The following is a 24,186-nucleotide window of genomic DNA, read 5'->3' on the forward strand; positions in this document are numbered from 1 at the left end:
TGGAAATTAGGTCTTTAAGGATGACCCCCCCCCCCCCCACAGCCCTCAGGGGAAGGGTAATAAGTTATGCCCTAGGGGTATATAAGGTTTTTATAGAAAGCATTGTCGTAAAAACTTCAAAAGGGCTCATTCGATTGGAAGTTGAAAGTTATTGTTGAATAGTTGAAAGTTATGGCAGGGCAACTACCCCCCCCCCCCTGTCAAGCCCATCATTTCTCCAAACACAAGCAATCAAAATTTTGAGATATACTAATAGTTGAAAGTTAGTAGTTGAAAATTATTGGAGGAAAACTAACCTTCCTCTCACGCCCACCATTTCCCCAAACACAAGTAATCAAAATTTTGATACATACATTTTGTTCAACGGAGTTGAAAATTATGGAAAATAGGTCTTTGACGAGCATGACCCCTCAGAGCCCTCTGGGAAAAGGTTGTAAGTTATGCCCTGGCGCCATATATGGTTTTAAAGAAAGCGTTGTCAAAGAAAATTCAAAAAGGGCTCATTTGATTGGAAATTAAAAGGGCTAGTGCCTTTTTTAATAGTAGAAAGTGATTGGAGAGCAATTAACCCTCCTCTCACGCCCACCATTTCGCCAAACACATCAATTAAAATGTTGAGATAGTCATTTTGTTTGACGTAGTTGAAAGTTCTGAAAGTTATGTCTTTGAGGATGACAAACCCCCCACACTCCTCAGGACAAAGGTTGTAAGTTTTTCCCTGGGGGCAAATAAGGTTTTTATTAAAAGGATTGTCGTAGCAACTTTTAAAAGGGCTAATTCGACTGGAAATTGAAACGGCTAGTGCTTTTTAATAGTAGAAAGTGATTGGAGGGCAACCTCTCTCTTTTTACGCAAAAGTATTTTATTGTTTTAAAAAATAAAGTTGTGAGATAAAGTCAAACTTTAGCGTAAAGAGTGAGGCGTTGAGGAGGGGACTGCCTCTTTCATATACGGAATAATTTCTGCTCGTTTTAAGTTTTAATGTTGCTCCTTACTTTCAGTTAAAAAACTTGTTTTTCTTATTTAATTTCTGAACTTTTTTGAATTAATGCAGCCTTGATTTTAGCTCACCGTACATGAATAAATAAAACGAAATTTGCATATTTATTTTACGTTTTTCTGGATAAATAGCTTTCTCGAATTTTTTTTCTATTGTAACTTACGAAGTAACATACGTAACGAACTTCTATATTCGTATGTTTTTATTACGTATATTAGAGAGTTCGTCCTCCTAGTCAATACCTCACTCTTTACTTTAAAGTTCGAATTTTGTTGGAATAAAAAACCCTTGAATCCCAAAGGCCAGTTATTTAGACTAGATAGCTCTTTTGAAAGTGCTATAAAAAACTTTAGCGGAAAGAGGGAGGTATTGACTGGGGGGTGAATCCTCCCGTATACATTATCATTTATGTTTTGTTCTAAGTTTTATTGTTGCTCCTTTCTTTCACTTGAAAAAAACTTGTTTTTTTATTTAATTTCTGATTGTTTTTAAATAATGCTGGGAAATCCGACGTTCCCTTCATAGAAATATCCCTTCCCCCAAGGAAACATCCTCCATGAAAAGATCCTCCCCTGTAACCCCCTCCTCCGACCCTCTCCTCCCCACCAGAACAAAATCTCACCTGAAATCGCCTGTATACTTCCCATTAACCAATACTATATGTAAGCAATTGGCAAAGTTCATAACTTACAACCCTTCCTTCGGGAACTTAGGGGCATTAAGTTATCCTCAAAGACATATTTATTAGATTTTCGACTATGCTGAACAGCATGGGTATATCAAAATTTTGACTGGGTGATTTTGAGAGAAAAATGAGCGTGGAAGGGGGCCAAGTTGCCGTCCAATTTTTTTGGTGACTTAAAAGGGCACTAGAACTTTTAATTTCCGTTCGAATTAGACCCCTCACGATATTCTAGGACTACTGGATATATACGATTGCCCCTTGGGAAAAAAATAAACAGGTATTCGTGATCTTTCTTCTTGCAAAAAATACAAAATTCCAAATTTTTCAGATATGAGCTTGAAACTTCTATAGTACGGTTCTATGATACGCTGAATCTGATGGTGTGATTTTCATTAAACTTCTATGACTTTGAGGGGTTGTTTCTCCTTTTTTCGAAAATAAGGCAAAATTTCCCAGGCGTGTAACTTTTGATTGGTATTGATGAAACTTATATATTAGAAATCAGCATAAAAATCTGATTCTTTTTATGTATCTATTGGTATCAAAATTCCGTTTTTTAGAGTTTTGGTTACTATTGAGCTGGGTCGCTCCTTACATACAGTTCGTTACCACGAACTCATTGATTTTAGTTTCTGATTGTTTTGGGTTTTATTTATTTATTGATACTGATATGTGGTAATTGTATGCTTGGTAGATTAGTTTATTCCATTTCTGTTAATTTTTGGTTTAATTGAGTTCTTTACTGTTTTTTAAAAAACTTATTGTGGAAAAAGTTTTTTAAAACTAATTTTGTAACTATGATCCATGCCACTGCATAGATCATTGAAAATACTTGCAGATATAGCATTATGTTGCTTATATTTCGGATTAATGTGCGTGACTATGGCCTTTAAATGAAGAAAGAGGACTAAATTCGCTTTGGGTCGTCTTTTTATTTTTTTTATTTTTTTTAGTTGCCTCCCTTTCAATGGAAATGTTAAAAGACACGGAGGATATGCTCTATTCTAGTATGTGCCCTCTCTTCGGCAAGATATACTAAGATTGGAATGATAGAGAGAAGATTAGTAAGGCCCCGGCGCAAGGATTATGCACAAAATCCGGCCACAAGACAGGGAGGTGTGCGTTCTCTTATCAAGATTTCTATGAACATTTAAGGACCGATATCAATACACCGGGCATGGACATAGAGGGGGGGGGGCTCTTAGTATTCATGAGTATAAAATTTTTTGTTCTGATTGATTATAGTTCCTTTATAACGCAGCTATCCCTTTTGATTTTTCGAAGCTCTATACCCCTGTAAAAAAACACGCCCCTTTGAAACGACTTAATACGTATTTGCCTGATATTGATACATGACGTTCTTTTTATTTTTTAGAAAGAAATTGCTACTCACGAAATTGGCCATGCTCTTGGGTTTTTTCATGAACATCAGCGTCCCGATAGGAATGAATATCTAAAAATATTTTTAAGTAATGTAAAAACAGATAAAGAAAATAACTTCGAGCTACCCAATGGAGTTGATAACTTTGACGTCCCTTACGACTATTTATCCAACATGCACTACTCTTGGAATGTAAGTAATTACTTTTATTCCTCCGTCTTTACTGTATTTTGTTGGCAAACAAAAATTAAAAGCAAAATAGATCGATTAATTCCTTTTTGGAAGTATTTTAGAAATCCTTGCATATGATAAATTATATATTTAATTTAGTGTCAGTTTACTTTAATTTGAAATTAATCTTGTGAAATTAACTAATTTAAATGTCAGTATTGAGCATTAGGAAATCAGTGACATTCGAATTGATTAAAAAAAAATGTATATTTTCTTTTAGCTAGCAACATCTATGCTATTTGCGTTTTTGATTTTGATTGTTGCTAAATTTTTAAATAATAAAAAAAAAAACATTTGTAATACTCATTATAAAACAAAAACAGAAAAAATCACAAAATTACGAGCAAAATAAGGGTTCTGAGGCCAGTAGAAGGAAAGGAAAAGACAAACTAAACGACAAATGTTTCGGTTGTATTAAACTATGTGTCTTTAGCGCTAAATATAGAACTAGATTAATTAAAACAACTAAAAATAAAATCAAAAATAATCTAAAAAGTTAAAAGCAAAAAATATAGAATTAAAATATAATATAATTAAATCTAAAACTAAAAAAGTAAAAAAATAGTAAACGAACCAATGTCTTTATATGCAATTACTACCACTGTGATTGAACACTAGAGATTATTTTTATAAACAATTATGAGCGTTAAATATAGAATAGATTAATTAAACAACTAAAAATAAAATCTAAAATAATCTATAAAATTAAAAGAAAAAATCTAGAATTAAAATATAATAAAATTACATCTAAAACTAAAAAAGTAAAAAAAAATAAGAAATGAATCAATATCTATATATATACAATTACTACCACTGTGATTGAACACTACAGAGTACTTACTTCTATAAACAAATATGAGTGACATAAGTGAACTTACAAAAGCAACTATATAAAAAATAAGAAAGTACATATAAAATTAATTATTTTGTAGTGTAATAACCTTTCTGTTGGCATCCAATGTTGTAATTCTTCTTGGTCTAAAATTTACTAGAGTATTCACTAGGTAATTTTGCAAGACTTTACTACATTTTTAAACAAAGGCTCCTTTTTAAGAATAATATCATAAATTGTGTCAATAGGCTATTTAAACTTCCAGCATTTCTATTTATAAAAAAAAAACTAAAGAAAATATTTTTTTTTTCTTTTTATTTAAATGGCTTCTCTAGCGCATTGTTTAGGCTTCTATCGTTTGGAATGGCTATGGCACCCTCAAGTTGTACAAAATGATCACAATGGTGGAAATATGTTGTGTCGAAGCCCAAACAAAAGTTTCAAAGGTTTTCTAGATTTTAGAGCCTTATCGATTGAATTACGATGCTCAATAAGCCGAACCACAATTTTTTGTGGGTTCTGCCAATGTAAAGCATCCCAAAAAAACAAGGAATGCTATAAAAAACACTCCCTAAATTGCCACGAGTCCGATCCTTTCCAGAATTCAGAAAGCTACTCAATGGTCTAATTGATTCATACCAAGTTAGTATTATATTTTTGTGAAAATTCGTTTAAGTTTTTTACCTAGGCCTGGTAAAAAGGGTAAAGAAATATAACTATTTGTCATTTTTGATTCAGGAGACTGTGGTACTTTGTTTATTTTATCATTGTTTTATTTTGTCAGTGCGTCTATTTTCTATTGTTTCATTTACAAATTTAATTGGATAGTCAATTATCAAAATAAAGTGAGATGTCTCTTCAATACAATAATTTTGAACCAAGATAAAAATCCTCTAAGCTAATGAAATAACAACTCGTCATTTCATAGTAACTGGGTGGCACGAGTAAAAATTTCTATATTTCTCGCCATCGGTAGGTTTTCTATTTATTAATAAAAGCTTTCAAATATAGACAATGTAGTCCATGAACCTACCCAAAAAATAATGAAAAATTCTAAAACCCTGAATAGCAGACATTTCAATATGATCCATGGTTTAATAAAAAAAAAACTTTTCGACTGAAAGTACGGAGCAAAATCAAAACCTAAATAGAACAGAAATTATTATACATTTGAGGGGGTTAGCCCCTCCTCAATAGTCCACTCCTTACGCTAAAGTTTGACTTTTTTCCAAATTTTTTAGGAACAACTCCTGAAACCCAAGGGCCTTTTAATTAGAATGATAAACCTTTTTAAAAGTTCGAAAAAACTTTAGTATAAAGGACTAGGTACTGAAGATGGGAAAACCCCCCTTATATATGTAATAGTTTCTGTTTGTTTTAGTTTTGAGGTTGCTCCTTACTTTCAGTTGAAACGCTTGTTTTTATTTAGTTTCTGATCGTTTTAAAATGATTCCGAGAAATTCGGCCCCCCTACATGGAAAAGTCCGTACCCCTAAGTAGTATGGGGTCAATCTTAGGTACGACAACCCTACCCCACATTCCTACGACAGCCCATATCTCACATTCCTAGAAACGCCAACAGGTATTGTAACAGAAAGACCATCCAAATCACTGTATGCATTACAGGAGGCCAATCCCTCAACCATAAAAGAGGCCCACCATACAACAGTCCCACCATACAATGGGCCCACCATACAACAGGCCCACCATACAACAGTCCCACCATAAAATGGGCCCACCATACAACAGGCACACCATACAACGGGTCCACCATGCAACACGCCTATCATACAACGGGTCCACCGTACAACAGTCCAACCATACGACGGGCCCACCATAAAACAGGCCGACCTTACAACGAGCCCACTAAACAGAAGGTCCGCTATTCCTACGACTGCCCCTCATATCCACTCTCTTAATGAGACACATACTCTAAAAGGTCTCTGGTTTCCTTGGAAAACAATTATTCTCAACGATAGAAATGCTATTACTCCGGGTGCAATCATAGGAAATTGTATCAAGCGGACATTTGTATCTCATTTTCTCCCATAAGGAATTTTTCACTAACAGCGCCAATATCCAGAGCGGGTCTTTCATTATCTCAAGCGAATGTTTAGAAGTGAATATAAAGTGACCTTATGTAATATAAACGAAGTTTTGTTATGGATTATAATAAACAATTGGATGAGATGTTTTTTTGTACTCTAAGGGTATTGAACCGATAATTGATTATTGACTATGGATTATAGATTATAAATTCAACTTGGCAAGTATCATTATTGTAATGTAAAAACCCTATGCTTTTATTAGATGAAGAGAGCACTACTCTTTTCTTCCTTAGTGATCAAAGATTATGAATAAGGTTTAAAGGCAATTCCCCCAATGATGCCGACTACATGATCAAAGCCATAGGTTTTGTTATTGTTAACTTTAGTCATAGATAGTGATTTGTTTTCTTTTCAAACGACAAGTTTTTTAGCTTCTAAGCGACTTCCCATTAATTGTATGCAATTTGCGTTTGATGTAGGACTCGAACGTGAAACCCATGATTTCCTATGGTAAAAGAACGACATGTTACTCGACTGAGCCAACAAGTTATTGATAATATTATGATTTTAGAAATACATTCTAATGCATTCAATGTATTGTTTTCGGGACATAGGCCAGCTGATGTTAAGCGTCACAATATTGTAACAAATTATTTGCACATTCGGTTTTCCATTACTGGGCTTGCGTATGAGTTTGGGCCCCATATTCTCATCCAGGACCCCGAGTCTCCACCCAGGGCTCCTTGTCCCCACTCCAGGACCCCAAATACCCTCCAGGGCCCAAGGTCCCACACTAGGACCCTAATTCCCCACTTCATCATCACCCCTTCGCCCCCCTCCCCCCCCCCTTTTTAGACTGATTTTTTGATTTTTTTTGTCATGTCTGGGACGCAATCTTTGATGAACAGATTCTTTGGGATTTATTTTTATGGTGCCGCTCCACTGGTACTCTATGGTTGATAATCAACGCTAACTTGTTTATTATATGTTAGAGTCTCAGTTTAGAGTTTTAGTTTAGAGCTTTAGTTTAGATTTTTAGTTTAGAGTTTTAGTTTATAGTTTTAGTTTGGAGTTTTAGTTTAGATTTTTGGTTTAGAGTTTTAGATAAGAGTTTTAGTTTGGAGTTTTAGTTAAAAGTTTTAGTTTAGAGTTTTAGCTTGTTTTTTTGTTTAGAGTTTTAGTCTATAGTTTTAGTGTAGAGTTTTAGAATAGTTCTGGTTAAGAGTCTTAGTTTAGGGTTTTAGTTTAGATTTTGATTTGTATGGTCTAGTGTTGCCCCTGGTTTCTACAGTTCGGTATTAATTTTCATTAATTTGTTCGAATTTTAAGAACATGGCATTAATCTATACAATTTGATCTTGATTTTTATGAATTAATCGAGATTTGTACGTATTGTTCATAATTTTCAGAGGTTGACCCTGATTTCTACAGTTCGGTCTTGATTTCTATGGTTTGGTCCTGATTTCGATGGTTTGCTCATCATTTTATAGGGGTTGGTCATGATTTCTACAGTTTGGTCTTGATTTGTATGGTTTTGTCTTGATTTCTATGGTTTGGTCTTGATTTCTAGGATTGGGCCTGATTGTTTTACGAATTCATCTGGATTTTTATGTATTAATTACATTTTCAATGAATTCCCCTGAATTTCTATGGATTGCTTATTATTTCTATGGGACTTTTCAAGATTTCAATGGATCGGTCATGATTTCTATAGTTTTGTCATTATGTTTTTGATTTGGTGTTAATTTTTAGGGTTCACCCTGATTCTTATGAATTTGTGTGGATTTCTCTGCATTGCTTATTATTTCTATGAATTCTTGTTTCTTATGAATTAGTCTGAATTCCTAAACATTGGTTATGATTTCTGTAAAATCCTCTGAAAACATTGGATTATGATTTCTATGGGATTTTCTTCTGGATGTCTATGGACTGGCTATGTTTTCTGCAGTTTTGACCTGATGTATCTAGTAGGGTCAGGACTTTAATAGATCGACCCAGATTTCTATGAATTTATGTGGAGTTGTATGCAATGCTTATGATTTCCATAATTTCTAGAGTTTTATCTTAATTTCTTTGATTGTTCTTGATCTCTATGGTTTGGTCTGGATTTCTAGGGTTCCTCCCGATTTCTACAGTTTGGCCTCCATTTTTATAAGTTTGTCTGAATTTCAAGAGGTCACCTCTAATTTCTAGAGTTTGATCATGATTTTTAATGAATTCGTCGGGATTTTTAAGTTTTAGTTTAGAGTTTTAGTTTATAGTTTTAGTTTGGGGTTTTAGTTTAGTTTTACTTCAGAGTTTTAGTGTAAAGTTTTAGTTTAGTTTAGAGACTTAGTTTAAAGCTTTAGTTTAGAGTTTTATTTTAGAGTTTTAGCTTAGTTACAGTCTAGAATTTTAGTTTAAAAATGTGAGTTTAGAGTTTTAGTTTAGATTTTTAGTTTAGAGTTTCAGTTTAGAATTTTATTTTAGAGTTTTAGTTTAATTTTAGTTTAAGACAAAACTCTATACGAAAACTAAACTAAAACTCTAAACTATAAATCTAAACTAATACTCTAAACTAAAACTAAACTACAACTCTAAACTACAACTCTAAACTAAAAATCTTAGCTCTTAATTTAAGCTCTAAACTAAAACTAAACTAAAACTCTAAACTAAAACTCAAAGCCAAAACTCTAAAATAAAACTCTAAACTAAAACTCTGAACTAAAACTCTAAACCAAAAATTTAAGATAAAACTCTAAGATAAAACTAAATTAAAACAACTCTAAACTAAAACTCTAAACTAAAACTCACAACTAAAATTCTAGACGAAAACTAAGCTAAAACTCTAAACTAAAACTAAACTATAACTCGAACCTATAATCCTAAACTAAAAATATAAAATCTAAAATAAAACTTTAAACTAAAACTCTAAATTAAAACAAAACTAAAACAAGTCTAAACTAAAACACTAAACTAAAACTCTAAACCAAAACTCTAAGATGAAAGTAAACTAAAAATGTAAACGAAAATTTAACCAAAACTAGACTAAAACTCTAAACTAAAAATATAAACTAAAAATCTACACTCAAACTCTTAAACAAAAATTCTAAACTGTAACTAAACTATAACTCTAAAATAAAACTCTATAGTAAAACTCTAAACTAAAACTTCAAACTAAAACTACAGTAAAACTCTAAAATAAAAAATCTAGATTAAAAGTCTAAACAAAAAATAAACTAAAACTCTAAACTAAAACACTAAACTAAAATTATAAAACAAAACTCTAAACAAAAACCAAACTAAAACAATTCTAAACTAAAACTTTTAACTAAAACTGTAACCAAAACTCTAAACTAAAACTAAACTAAAAATCTAAACTAAACTAAAACTAAGCTATAGCTCTAAACCATTACTCTAATCTAAAACTCTAAACTAAAACTCTACGCTCAAACTCTTAAATTAAAATTTTAAATTATAACTAAAGTAAAACTCTAAAATAAAACTCTAAACTAAAACTCAAAACTAAAACTAACTAAAACTCTAAACTAAAAATCTAAACTAAAATTTTAAACTAAACTTAAACTCTAAACTAAAACTCTAAAATAAAACTCTAAACTGAAACTCTTATCAAACTCTAAAACGAAAATTCAAATCATGAGTAAACTTTTGAAATCCTAGCTAACCTTTAAAAATCATGATCAAACAATAGAAATCAAGGCCAAACCATTGAAATCAAGACCAAATTGTAGAAACCATGGTCATCCTCTAAAAATCATAACCAGTACGTACACATCCTAATGAATTCATAAAAATCAAGATAAATTGTATAGATTATTGCCATTCTCTTAAAATCCGAATAAGTTCATAAAAATCAATACCAAACTGTAGAAATCAGGGAGAACCCTAGAAATCTAGGCCAAACCATAGAAATAGTTACCATAGAATACTTAAACTCTAAACTAAAAATCAAAACTTTAAACTAAAACTCTAAACCAAAACTAAAATATAACTCTAAACTAAAACTCTAAACTAAAACTTAACAAAATCTCTAAATTAAACAATCGAAGCTAAAACTCTAACTAAACTAAAACTCTGAACTAAAAATATAAACTACAACTAAACTAAAACTAAACTAAAACTCTAAACTGAAACTCTAAACTAGAAATCTAAGCTTAAAATCTAAACTCAAACTCTGAAACTAAAACTCTAAATTAAAACTAAACTACAGCTCTAAAATAAAACTTTAAACTAAAACTCTAATTAAAGCCAAACTTAAACTCTAAACTAAAAAATCTAAGCTAAAACTCTAACTAAACTAAAAATCTATACTAAAACTCTAAGCTAAAGCTATGCTAAAACTCTAAACTAAAACTCTAGACTAAAACTCTAAACTAAAAATCTAAACTAAAACTCTAAACTAAAAACTCTAAACTAAGAGTCTAACATATAATAAACTATGTTAGTTTTGATGAGCAGCCACAGAGTACCAGTAGGCCGGTGGAATACAAAGAAATTATGTTCATCAAGGACGGCGTGCCATATTTAAGGCATGACGAAAAAATCCGTCTAAAAAGGGGGACCCTGTAGAGGAAGGGGGCATTTAGTGGGGACTCGAGATCCTGGTGTGGGACTTAGGACCCTTTTGGGGTACTTGGGTTCCTGGAGTGGGGAAATGGAGCCCTGGGTGGGGACTTGGGGTCCTGGATGAGAATATGGGGGACCAAACTCATGCGCAAGCCTGGTAATGGAAAACCAATGTGCACAGTTCCATTAGCCGTCAAAAAAATATGTCTGTCCAGTATGCCTCTCAAATCATCATGGTGTGCATATTATCAGGAGGATGCCATAAATGATGCCTGGAAGCATATTACTGTTAAAACCTACCAAAAATCCAATCGATAAATCAAATTTGTAAATAACTTGTTACGATATTGTAACGCTTAAAATCAGTTGACCAACGTCCTGGAAACAATACATTGAATAAATTAAAATGTATTTCTAAAATCATAATATTTTCAATGGCTTGTTGGCTCATTCAAGTAGCGTGTCATTCTTTTACCATAGGAAATCATAGGTCTCACGTTCGAGTCCTAATTCAAACGCAAATTTCATAAAATCAATGGGAAGTTCCATAGACGCTAAAAAGCATGCCGTTGGAATAGAAAAGAAATTACCACCTATAACTAAAGTTAACAATAACAACATCTATGACTATGGTTATGTAGTCGGCAGTATTGGGGGAATCACCGTTAAACCTTCTTCGTGATCTTAGACCACTAAGGAAGAAAATAGTAGCTTTTTTTCTTCTACTGAAGGCACAGGGCTATTACATGCCAGTAATTATACCTGCCCAGTTGAAGTCATAATCAATAATCAATAGTCAAAAATCAATAATCGGTTCGATACGAATAGAGTAAAAAAAAGATCTCATTCAATTGTTTATCATAATGCATAACAAGAACTTTGGTTATAAAACATAATGTCACTTCATATTCACTTCAAAACAATTGCTTGAGATAAGGGAAGACCCCTCTGAATGCCCGTTTTATGGTTGGTCAGTTGAACGGTGGGCCTGTTATATGGTGGGCCCGTTGGTTGGTGGGCCTGTTTTGTGATGGGTCTGTTGTATGGTGAGCCGTTGTATGGCGTGCCTGTTGTATGGTGGGCCCATTGTATGGTGCGCGGGTTGTATGGTGAGATTGTTGTATGGTGGGCCTGTTGTATGGTTGAGGGACTGACCTCCTGTAGTACATACAGTAATTTGAATGGTCTTTCTCTTAAAACATCTGCTGGCTGTCGTAGGAATATGGAAAATGGGTTGTCGTAGGAATATAGGGTAGGGCTGTCGTACCAAAGATTGACTCTATATTACTTAGGGGTACGGACTATTCAATTTAGGGGGGCCGAATTTCCCGGAATTTTTTGAAAACGATCAGAAACTAAATAAGAAAAAAGCGTTTCAACTGAAAGTAAGGAGCAACATCAAAACTAAAATAAACAGAAATTATTACGTATATGAGGGGGTTTTTAAATCTTCAGTACCTTATCCTTTAAACTAAAGTTGTTTTTAGCTTTCAAAAAGGTTTGTCATTCTAATTAAACGGCCCTTGGGTTTCAGGATTTTTTCTTAAGGAATTAGGAAAAAGTCAAACTTTAGCGTAAAAAGCGGGCTATTGACGAGGGGTCCACCCCCTCAAATACATTATAATGTCTGTTCGTTTTAGGTTTTGATATTGCTCCGTACTTTTAGTTGAAAAGGTTTTTTTTTATTTAGCCATGGATAATATTGATATGTCTACTATTCAGGGTTTTAGACTTTTTCATTATTTTTCGGGTAGGTTCATGGATGAAATTGTCTATATTTGAAAGCTTTTATTAATAAATAGAAAACCTACACATAGTGATAGATATAGAGATTTTTACTCGTGCCACCCTGTTCCAGTGAAATGACGAGTTGTTATTTCATTAGCTTACAGGGTTATTATCTTGATTCAAAATTATTGTATTAAAGAGGCATCTCATTTTATATTGATAATTGACTATCCAATTAAATTTGTAAATGAAATAATAGAAATTAGACGCAGCAGGAACAATGATAAAATAAACAAAGTACCATGGTGTCCTGACTCAAAAATGACAAAACTTCATATTTACTAAAGAGGCGAAGGGGCTTGTAAAAGAATTATGTGAGTGATATATCATTTAAAACTAAGGGGAATGTAAAATAACTGCATGAATCATTAAAATACTAACTAATGAGGTTTGAACTGGAGGCCATGAATAAAATTGATGGGGATCATGAAAATGCAGCAATACGGCGTAATTGTCAAATATTGTACTGTCCTGTAAAGAAATTGAGAGGACGTATTCAATCTGGACTTGTCCCACTTGAAGATAGGAACGGGTCCACTATTCTATTCTAAAAATCGTCAAGTTCTGCATTAGTGCAAGCAGGTGCACCCTGATATTCGTTTTAAGTACCTCAGATTACCCCCGCATCCATACTCAAACCAACTGCGGCTGATGTGAGCCACCCCCTCTCTTTTTTTGAACGATAGCGAGCCTTGGATTACTGACTGTTGCATAAAGTACTTCAAACTATCACATAAAAGGAAAGGATTTACGATATTTATCTGATCTAGCTAAAGGTAGGGATTCCGGCATCAACGATTTTAGGGGGTGTCAGCTGTCTTGCATGAAGTACATCATGTTGGTACAACTAGTTCTGAAGCATGTAAACAGATAGCATTGCTCTTTGTTGGACAGCATTGATCCGTTTTTCTCGAAGTACAACGAGCCCAGATCTACCATAATAAATCATAGCCCCTGGATCAACTATTTAGATCTTATCCGTACCGGAAACAAATATCTTTATGCTTAAAGAACTGCGGACTAGGATTACACTTAAACGCCACAAAAGAGATGATTCCGATTTCCTTCGTATCTGGAAACCATAAATACGCCGTAGTTGCGCTTAACTACCTAAAAGAAATGCTATGCCTGCCTGAAAAAGAGCCAGAAGTTCATAGAGAGTTTGTAAGTGGTAATTTTGTTGTTAGGAAAACAACCATGCCATTTTGCAGAATTGTATGCCATCTGGCTTTAGAGTCGACCATGTATCTGGACATCAAAGGTCATCGAGGAGTTTCTGGTATCGTCGGTGCGACGACGAAGGAAAATGCCAGGGATCGATATCTGGCTGCTCTCCCCGTTCTGGTGACAGCAGTCACCAGAACGCTGAAAGCAAACCTGAATATGGATGACGAGACAATGAAGCATGATGAAGATACCACCGCGTTTACGAATCTGACAATAAGAGGTAAAAATCGAGCTATGGACTTAGATAGAGTTACTCGGAAACCCATTCAAGACGACGAGAACAGAGGTGTACAGCTTTATGACAGGGAATCGACCTCCAGAAGCCGTAGCAAATAGTCTGCTGACCTTCCGAGACATTGGCTTCGAAGCCATGAGCTTATATCTCGACGGGACATCCACGAAAGTAAAAGTTGGCATAGTACAAACTTTCGCCTCTGTTGCGAAAAAAGTAAAAAAGAAAGAGCTTCAAAAAAAATATTTTAGGGAAACTGAGCTGCTTAAACGAGCTCTGTGTCTTGCAAATTCAACACAAACTTCATCCCTCTGTTAGCTGCTGAAGTACAAGCTATAGCCATATTCGGCCTCACTTGCAGCATTATCATCAAGTCGTAAGGAACCTCAGCTATGTACTGGTAAAAAGTCAACAGCCTTGAACTACATTCTGCTACCGTCTGGCTTGCCGTAATGGCCGAAAATTATTCCCCATACGCTTTTTGAAGACTTTCCTAGATCTGAGTATATAGTTGATGTAATGAGTGTCATAAGGTGTTATCGACCAGAAAAAAAAGAGACGCTAGCAGATTTGGAATAAGAGTTTACGCTGAGATTCTTAGCAACATACTGGCTGTCGAGAAAGAAGAGGAGATCCTAGAGGCAATATTTCCAACCCGTTCACTTCCTCCAGCAAAGTTGTAACACTCTGGGACGGAAATCTCAGTATCGCTCAGCCAAAGGTCGACTATTGAAAGTTCTTTTCGAGGTATTGGAGCAAATAAATTTCGACCCGTCTGATGGTTCATCTCGCTGGAGGTTTCGAGAGTTGTAATAGAGCTGTTACCGTTACGCCCTATGGAAGCTCTGTTGATGGGGATATCTCCTCTTGCCATGAGGTAGCAGACACTCGGGTGTTATACCACACAGAAGTTGCCGCAAGACGAAAGAGCACACGTGTAATAATACAAGCCAACGATACTGATATCGTCTTACTAGCTGCATACTACTTCCAGTATCCTGCTAGTCTTGGCCTCCAGCAGCTCTGGTTCAAGTTTCCATGCTACTGCATTCCTATTCATACGGCAGTGCAAAAACTAGAAGTAACATTTTGCAACGTCTTGTCTCTTGTCCACAGCTTGAGTGGATGTGACACCACAAGGTTTCTGTATGGAATTGGAAAGGTCCGCTTTTTTGAGCTGCAAAGTCTTCAGAAACTTTGTTGGGGTCTTTTGGTAATGAAGTTCGAGCCCTTGCAGAGACGCCATCATCTGTTCAAAGTGATGGTCTGGTCAACGTCAGTAAACAGCTTGTGGTTACAGTGTATGGAAAAAGTGCGACTAACTTCAATAGTCTGAATGATCTTCGAGCACATTTGTACCCAAGATAGGAGGATTTGCGGCGTTTACTACCAACTGATATCTCGTTTCTGCTTTATTTGAAAAGGTGCATGTTCCAGTCACTGATTTGGATCCAAAGCCACAAGCCTTGTATTGATTTACCTCAGGCTACCGATATGGGCTGGAGAATTGACGATCATGAACTGAAGCAAGAACTAGTTTTTGTGATGCCGCATGGGCTAGCATAGCTTTCTTTCTGCAACTTTTATAAGACGAGGTGCAGCTCGCGCTACGTATGCTTCAAAATAGGTTTCTGTGACAGCGCATGCAAGTGTGGAGCTGACCCGCAGAAATGCCTACTTTCCAATGTGAACCAGAACGAGTCCGAAGACGAAGATGAAGAAAAAAAAATTGAACCACCGTTTCATTTTCAGTTTTTACTACTTGATATTTTATTTGTTATGATATTAAACTCCTAATGCAGTCGTCCAAACCTTACTTTCAGCTGATTATGACAGTTACCGTTTACTACATCAGTGGCCGTTGACCCAATCTAACCGATTGGATCATTGGCCCCTGCTATGCTGGGATTTAAAGAAAATAGTATCTTAAATCAGCCTTAGTCACCTCTGCACCACACGTTCACACGGCTTCGCCACCTTGAGGCTCGTTTATGAGTCTACGTAAGCCAGATTGTATCTACTACTACAGAAAAAATAAATAGTTGCTCAAGAATTAAGATTTTTTGGAAAAGAGGCACATGGTTTGACTCGTAATGACGAGCAGAATTCAAATAAAGCATAAAAAATATACCAAATTCGCGCATGCGATCGCAGAATTAGGCATCTTTTTTGTTTTGTTTTTCTTGTTAAAAATATTAGTTGTATAGAACATAGATAAATGATTTGATTCAAAAAAGAGCGATCCATCATTTGGTGAGATAAAAATATTAGATTGTCTTGAAAATATTTCGAGTAAAACGCCACTATTCAGAAAATTTTCGTCTTTGGTGGGGGGGAATTTTGTTGTTCAAACGCTTATATTTTCTTGCATATTCAAGTGTCGACTTTGTTTTTATTAACAATCTGTAAAAGACATTCTGACGGTTCGAATGATATGCAGTTTGATTCGTTTTCATTCTTTTTTACAGCTAAAAAAATTAAAAAAACGTGGTCATTGTAGGCTAATTTTTGAAAGCTATGAGTTATTTAGAAAAAATAAGTTTCTCAAGAATTATGATTTTTATTTTTTTTTTAAAGGTACATGGTTTGACCCGTAATAACGAGCAGAATTCAAATAAAGCATAAAAAAATATGCTTATGGAAGCAAAAATTTAAGAAAAAACAAAGAAAAGGTATATTTAAAAACCTTGTTTTCAAAATTAAATAAGGGTTAACAAAAATATGAAGGTTGTGGGGAAAAGTTAAAAATACCAGGTAAAAGTACTTGTTCTTAGAATTCAGACTATGTGAAGTTTATAGAGTTTTCAGTTTATTTTACCGTGTAAATAAAATCAAGAGCGGTATGACGTCGTTATAGGCTAAATTTGACTTTATAGGCTAAATTGACCATGTTCTATACGCATGCAAACTTGTGCATCCCAATATTCGTTTTCAGCGCCCCCGATTACCCTAGAATCCACCCTCAAACCAACTGCAGCGAATGTAAGCCACCCCTTGAAAGATAACGGTCCCTGGATCACTGACTATTTAGAATTTGAAAATGTAATAAAAGGGTGAAGTCATTTTCTTATCAAGAGATTATCAGAAAAAATCAAGCTCAAAATCAATCAAATTTTGGCGGCTAATCTGTTTTTTTTTGGCGTGGTAGGAAAAAAAGCACTGATTAAGAATTACTGCAGTCAGTCCTACTAAAGACAAGGTCTCTTCATAATAATATAGAAGGCATAAAACCAGGAGAAAAAAAAAATCCCAATTAGGACTTGGAAATTTGACGTCCAATTCCAGCGCTTTACCGACTGAACAACAAACTCTATTAATCTGATTTTATCTATTGGTTTTCATAGGGCCATAATTATGTAACTTACTGCCCTTTTCCCAGGAACTATGGAAGATCATTTCATAATCAAAAGCATAGTGAATGGATCGTTCACCTATGCTGAAAAAATAGCTTTCTTAAAATTTCGGTTGACCAACTTTATTGGAAAAGTGTCTTTTTGTGAGGAGGGTAGCTGCTCTCCGATCTTTTAAGTCACTTAGAAGGCGCACTACCAATTTCAATTTCTGTTTGAATGATCCATTCAATATCTATCTATGATTTTATGATAACCAGCTATCAGTAGTAACATCATAAGGCTTCCCGTTAGACTCACAGCTGCTACTCTTTTTTTCCTTTAATAACTTAAAATGAAAAAGAAAGTTTAACGGCAAATCCTTCAAGACAGCTCTGTCTTACGTTATAGGGTTGTTTTCTGAGAGATGTATATTTTACGTCTTATGACACCCCCCTCCCGAATTTTAAAGGTGCCCTTATTTTAAATGGACACGTAATACAAGCGCTCACGCCAGCAGGTGCATGTTACGTCACAAGGAAATATTTACTTTGGGAAAACACGCCTCCGGAATATGATCGGTCCCTATTTTAAATGGTTGGGTGTTATGCAATAGAGGATGACGCAATCTTGTGTGACAAGCTAGACTTCAGGAACCCATGGAGATTCCCCGCTTGTATTTGAGCACGACACACACGTGGGTCATATGTACTGGCAGCGCATATAATAATAATAATAATAATAATAATAATAATAATAATAATAATAATAATAATAATAATAATTTATTTTTGCCCTCTATTGATACATTAGAAATGCACTAGAGGAGTACAAACAAAGGGAGAAAAAAAGAGAAAAGAAACACAAAATAGTTAACGAATACAGTACCAACATGTATAACGAGAAAAAAAAAAGACAGACAAGTGGAAACTTAAATCAACTGTGGGAACTTAAATCAACACTAAAATACTGGACCTAAATGGTCTACCCATCCATATATAATAAATGTTAAACAGAAAGTCTAATAAATTCCTACGTCGGTCATCAAATGGCAAATAAATCGTATGCCTCACAGAATAAATCCTATGGCTCATAAAATATACATTAAAAAACAACAAGATGAGACATTAGAGGCTTTTTTTGCTATTGATCACTAGTAATGTCACGTAGACGTTCACAACTAGGCAATCTTAAGGCATACATATGTGGGTATTATGTCATGACAGCGCATATACAGGGTGTTATGTAATGACGGCGTAAATGTGGGTCCTACGTAATGACAACGCCAGGCAGAAGAATTTTATTAAGACATTTCAAGACGTTTCAAGACATCTCAAGATACTTTCAAAGACATTTTTCTTTCAAGGCGTTTTTTCTTCTTTTTTTCATGGCTTTTTTTCTTTAGTTCTTATATGATGAGAAATGTTTACAGATGACGCATTCTCACGTGAACAGTCTCTTCAGGACCCAAGGGAGACCACTAATTTTAACTGAGGAGGACACACGCGAAGTGTGTTACATAATACTTATTGAGACTTAATTTTCTTTCATGCATTTTTTCTCAGAGTACCATTATGTTCTAATGACTTTTGTCCTAGTTAGGACTCGAAAGGGCAATTCCATCCAATAGCACTGCACCCTAAACAGCTCGACCAGCAATTTATTTTGATATTTTGTTTCGAGAAGTACTTTCTACATAATAGGCATTAGCATGCAATATGAATCCTACATGTTCCAATCGATTAAATGATTTCCAACCCTTTCCGCATCAGAGCATAAGCGTTCAACAGTCCTTTTAACTCTTACGTTATTAAATACACCTGCCAGTTGTCCGCATTAATGCAACCTAGACAAATCAAGTTCAACAGCAGTTATTGCATAGCTTTCGTTTTAGATATTCCAATTACGTAAATATTTGTGTATTGAAGTTATATCCTAGATAAATAAATCCAAAAATAAACATACTTTGTAAATAAAAGTTTTATTAATTAAAACAGAGAAAAAAGCAGTTCAAACACGACACAACGTAAAAAAATCTTATAAAGATTAGAATATAAACAAAAAACAAGCGTGAATTAAAGAAAGGAGAGGTCCTAGCAGACAATTCCAGAGCAGGAGGATTGTTATTAGAACTAAATTAAGGCCCTATTGAGATATAACTGAGATCTATTAACGAAAATGCCACGTTTCTTTGAGCTAAGCCTATGAATATTCACCCACTGTCACAATATACAGCTGCCACCACCCTCCTAGCAATCCATTCAAGAGAGGGAAGGTTTATTAGAGGTAAAGTCTATTTACGCTCTAGTTCACGTTTTACAAAGCTCTTATAAGAAAAAATAAAGAATTTGGACTCCTTTTGGATGGAATTGTTGTTTTGCACCACGAAATGACTGAAAACGCTGCTTTGCTAGAGGACAGATTATTTGGCTAAATAAATGTCTATGTTAATCCTTATTTTATAGGACTACCTGCACCTTTAGAAACGAATTCACCACCGAACGGCATTACTGCCATCTACTAGAGGTTCAATATGCATATAGATTTTTGAATCTATTAACTATTTCAGAATTTTCACATAATTGCTTGTCTTTGAAGATGACACCCCCCCCCCATATCCCTCAGGATAAGGGTCGTAACTTATGCCCTGGGGCATATAAGGCTTTCATAGAAAATGTTGTCATAGAAACTTCAAAACAGGCTCATTTCATTGTAAACTGAAAGGGCTAGTGCCCTTCTTAATAGTCGAAAGTGCTTGGAGGGCAACATACCCCCAGTCACGCCCAATATTTCCCCAAACACATCCAATCAAAATTTTGTGATAACCATCTTGCTCAACGTTGTTGAAAGTTCTGGAAATTAGGTCTTTGAGGATAACAACTCCCCTCCCACAGCCCTAAGGGTAAGGGTTGTAAGTTATGCCCTGGGGGCATATTAGGTTCTTATAGAAATGGTACTCGTAAAAAAATTCAAAATAGGCTCATTCGATTGGAAATTGAAAGGGCTATTACGCTTTTTATTAGTAAAAAGTGATTGGAGAGCAACCAATCCCCCTCTCACGCCCATCATTTCCGCAAAAATATCCAATAAAAATTTTGGGATAGCCATTTTGTTAACGTAGTTAAAAACTCGGGAAATTATGTATTTGGAGATGAAAAATCCTCTACACCCCTCAAGGCAAGGGTTGTAATTTATGCCACGGGGACATACAAGGTTTTTATAGAAAGCGTTGTCATATAAACTTAAAAAAGGCCTCATTATTTGGAAATTGAAAGGGGTATTGTCCTTTTTATTAGTCGATAGTGATTGAAGGGAAACTAGTCCCCTTCTCATGCCCACGAATTCACCAAACACATCCAATTAAGATTTTGATATAGCCATTTTGTTCTACGTAGTTGAAATCTCTGGAAATTAGGTCTTTGAGGATGACAACCCCCTCACAGCCCTCAAGTTAAGGATTGCAAGTTATGCACTGGGGACATATAAGGTTTATATAGAAAGTGTTCTCGTAGAAAGTTCAATAAGGGCTCATTCGATTGGAAATTGGGAGGGCTAGTGTCCTTTTTAATAGTTGAAAGTGATGGGATGGCAACTAACCCACCTCTCAAACCCACCATTTCCCAAACACATTCAACCAAAATTTCGAGATAGCCATTTTTTTCAACGTAGTTGAAAATTCTAGATATTAAGTCTTTGATGATGACAATCCCCCCACAGCCCTCAGAGTAAAGGTTGTAAGTTATGCCCTGGGGACATATGGGTTTTTTATAGAAAGCGTTTTGTAGAAACTTCAAAAACGGCCCATTCGATTGGAAGTTGAGATGCCAAGTGCTGTTTTTAATAGTCGAAAGTGGTTGAAGGGCAACTAACCCCCCTCTCACGCCCACAATTTCCCCAAACATATCCAATCAAAATTTTTAGGTAGCCATTTTTTCAACGTAGTTTAAATTTCTGGAAATTAAGTCTTTGAGGATGAAAGCCCCCCCCCCCCCCCGCCAAAACCCTCATGGCAAGGGCTGTAAGTTACACCCTGGGGGCATATAATGTTTTTATAGAAATTGTTGTCGTAGAAACTTCAAAAAGGGGTCATTTAATTGGAAATTGAAAGGGCCCTTTTCAATAGTCGAAAGTGATTGGAGTGCAACTAACTCCCCTCTAATGCCCCCATTTTCCTGAATACATTCAATCAAATTTTGAGATTGCCATTTTGTTCAATGTAGTTGATAGGTTTGGAAATTATGACTTTGAGGATGACAAACCCCTGGCAGCCCCCAGGACAACTGTTGTAAGTTATTCCCTGGGGGCATATAAGGTTTTTATAGAAAGCGTTGTCGTAGAAACTTCACAAACGACTGATTCAGTTGGGAATTGAGAGGGATAGTGCCCTTACTAATAGTCAAAAGTGGTCGGACGGTGAATGCCCCCCACGCCCATCATTACCCCAGTAGAAGTGACCCTAAAGGCACCACTGCTCACCCCTGCTGCCACCTACAACTTTTTTTAACACCATATATTGGCACGAGAACCACGTGGATTATGGTTTTTGTCAGTGAGAATGAAAAAACAGAAACTTTCTCACTTTCATGGATGTCAACAGCAATTCATGTCTGTTTTATGGTTTTTGTCAGTGAGAATGGAAAAACAGGAACTTTCTCACTTGGAAAACCATAAACCACGTGGTCCTGTTACGAGTAGCACCTGTGCTGTCGACCTCAATTCACCTATCGTGAATCAATAATTCCCCTTAGAAACAACAAATTAATTGTCCCTTTCTCGACAGATCAATCAATCAATGACATCATCTGTCAGACTTTAAAAATTTTCGCCTAGAAACATTTCTCCAGGAATAGATCCAAAATCATTAATGTCTTTGCCTCGGGAACAGTTCTACTGGTCGAACTCCAAAGGATATTAATAACCCCAGGCCATGGAAACAATTAGGCAAGAAACATCTTAGCGATGAATTGTTTTAGCGCGCGAGAAGGTTTCATATTAATTTGAAATGCATTAGCACAGAGATGCCAATAACAAAGGAACACGCTGAATTTGCGTTTAGGGATTATTTGGGCGAAACCGTTTTAGACAGGTTATGGAACTATTTCGGCGAAACAGATAGAGACATTTTAAAAGAAGATTTTTGAAGAGATTTTGGAGGAGGTTTTGAGTGTGGTCGTTATAATACACAAGTTTCATTTGAACAGTGTTGTGAGGTCCTCTAACCCAACCCCAAAGGGTCCCAATCCTCCTACCCCAACCCCGAAGGAAGCCCCCCGGTCCTCAAAGGTCCCCCAAGCTCCCAGAGCCCCAGCCCCCCCCCCCCCAAACGCCCTCCTCAGACCCTCAAAGACCCTCCTCTGGTCCTCAAAGGGCACCCGGATCCCCAAAGGGCACCCCGGACCCCAAAGGCCCTCCCCCCGGGGCACCCAGGGGCCCCCCCCGCCCCCCGAGCCCCCCGCCCCCCCCCAGGCCCCCCCCCCCCGCCCAATGCCCGCCCCGGGCCCCCCAAAGGCCCATCGAGCTCCCAAAGGTCCATCGGGGGCCCACAGGCCCTCCCCTGGTCCTCACAGGTCCCTCAAGCTCCCCCAGAGCCACCCGGCCCCCCAAGGGTCCTCCCAAACACCCTCCCTGGCCCCTCCCAAGAGGCCCCGCTCCATTTTTTTTTAATACTTTTTTATGGCTTTATTATATATTTTCTGAACAATTTCCATTCATAATGTCATTCCTAAACCCATTTTCCAACCTCAAAGAGTCCCCTCCCCAATTCGTAAATACTTTATTGAAATTTTTAAAATGGTATTTTTTTAACTTTTTACGTATCTTAAAATGACATGAAATATGCTTACGGCTCTACCAAACGTACTCTGTAATTGTTCATGGACACGACGCGGCTTTTCCACTGGTACTCTATGGTAGATTATCGACACTACCTAGTTTATTGCATGCATTAAATCAGTATTTTTTACGCAGTGGAAGGATCAACACACAATTCATATCTGTAACAAGTGAATATGAATTATTCGACGAAAGTATGTGCACATGAAAAAATCATTGTCGTGTTGAACGCTGACAAGGAGAAATACCTGAACTATGAAACGAGTGCAAGTTGAGATCTTATTGGCAACGTATGCATACGGTGTCATCACAGTGAGGAGTTAAATTCCTTTGGTGTACCCAAGAATTTCATTCGTGTAAACGGTGGATATTCAAGAGTATCATTACCAGAGAAATTAGTGCTCAAAGAGAATGCAAACTTAAAAATAATTGTCGATGATCGGGGACAGCTCCTTGCTACGGCTTCTTGTACCACATTACCTGTTGATAAATCCTATCATCCTCTTTCCGGTATTAGTATTTTAAAGAGAACAAGAAGAAGACAAGCATACTCCTGCACCAACATCATAAATCATATCTTGTCAATGTGTCAAAACTGTCATCTATGTAAAAATAATGTGACAATAGACAGTGAAATCGCTGGCAGAATAAAAATGGACATTAGCAGACAATATCATCAATGAATATAAAGATGAATTGACGGAAAGTGACGCGCAAGTGTACTAATAATGTGTAATAATGTATTTAACGTATTTTTATATTAATATTATACATGTCATTATTTCATTAAAAATATTTTATGCATTATTTTGTTAAGTGTTCATTATTTTAGTGTATGCTAGAACGTCAAACGTTCAGAATATATATTAAAAAGGTCAGAGATGAAAGAAAAAGAATTTATAGAGATAAAGATACTACTAGCAGGCTCAATGTTTCATAGAAGATAGAAAAGTTCAAGATCTCTTCTGAATTTTACCAAAGAACACAATTCACTTCTAATTTCACCAGAGAAAATAAAAAGCTTTCACTTCAGTT

At 35.7% G+C, this 24,186-nt stretch overlaps 1 protein-coding gene and 1 non-coding gene across 2 annotated transcripts in view; both read left to right on the forward strand.

The window, feature by feature from the left end:
• The window catches only part of LOC148950353 (uncharacterized), a 253,340-nt gene that overhangs the window by 75,669 nt on the left and 153,485 nt on the right, over positions 1 to 24,186 (forward strand). Inside the window, exons 4-6 of the mRNA XM_089091845.1 lie at positions 3,061 to 3,258; positions 13,543 to 14,046; positions 14,985 to 15,203. Of these exons, the coding sequence (XP_088947971.1) occupies positions 3,061 to 3,258; positions 13,543 to 14,046; positions 14,985 to 15,203 (921 nt within the window). The remainder of the gene's footprint in view (positions 1 to 3,060; positions 3,259 to 13,542; positions 14,047 to 14,984; positions 15,204 to 24,186) is intronic.
• LOC148950354 (U6 spliceosomal RNA) lies at positions 2,702 to 2,803 on the forward strand. The gene has a single exon (XR_016142061.1). It is a non-coding gene; the product is annotated as a U6 spliceosomal RNA (small nuclear RNA).

The sequence above is a fragment of the Artemia sp. Qi Xiang Cuo genome, chromosome 7 (genome assembly GCF_049724085.1).
Source record: "Artemia sp. Qi Xiang Cuo chromosome 7, ASM4972408v1, whole genome shotgun sequence".
NCBI classification, from domain to species: Eukaryota; Metazoa; Arthropoda; class Branchiopoda; order Anostraca; family Artemiidae; genus Artemia; species Artemia sp. Qi Xiang Cuo.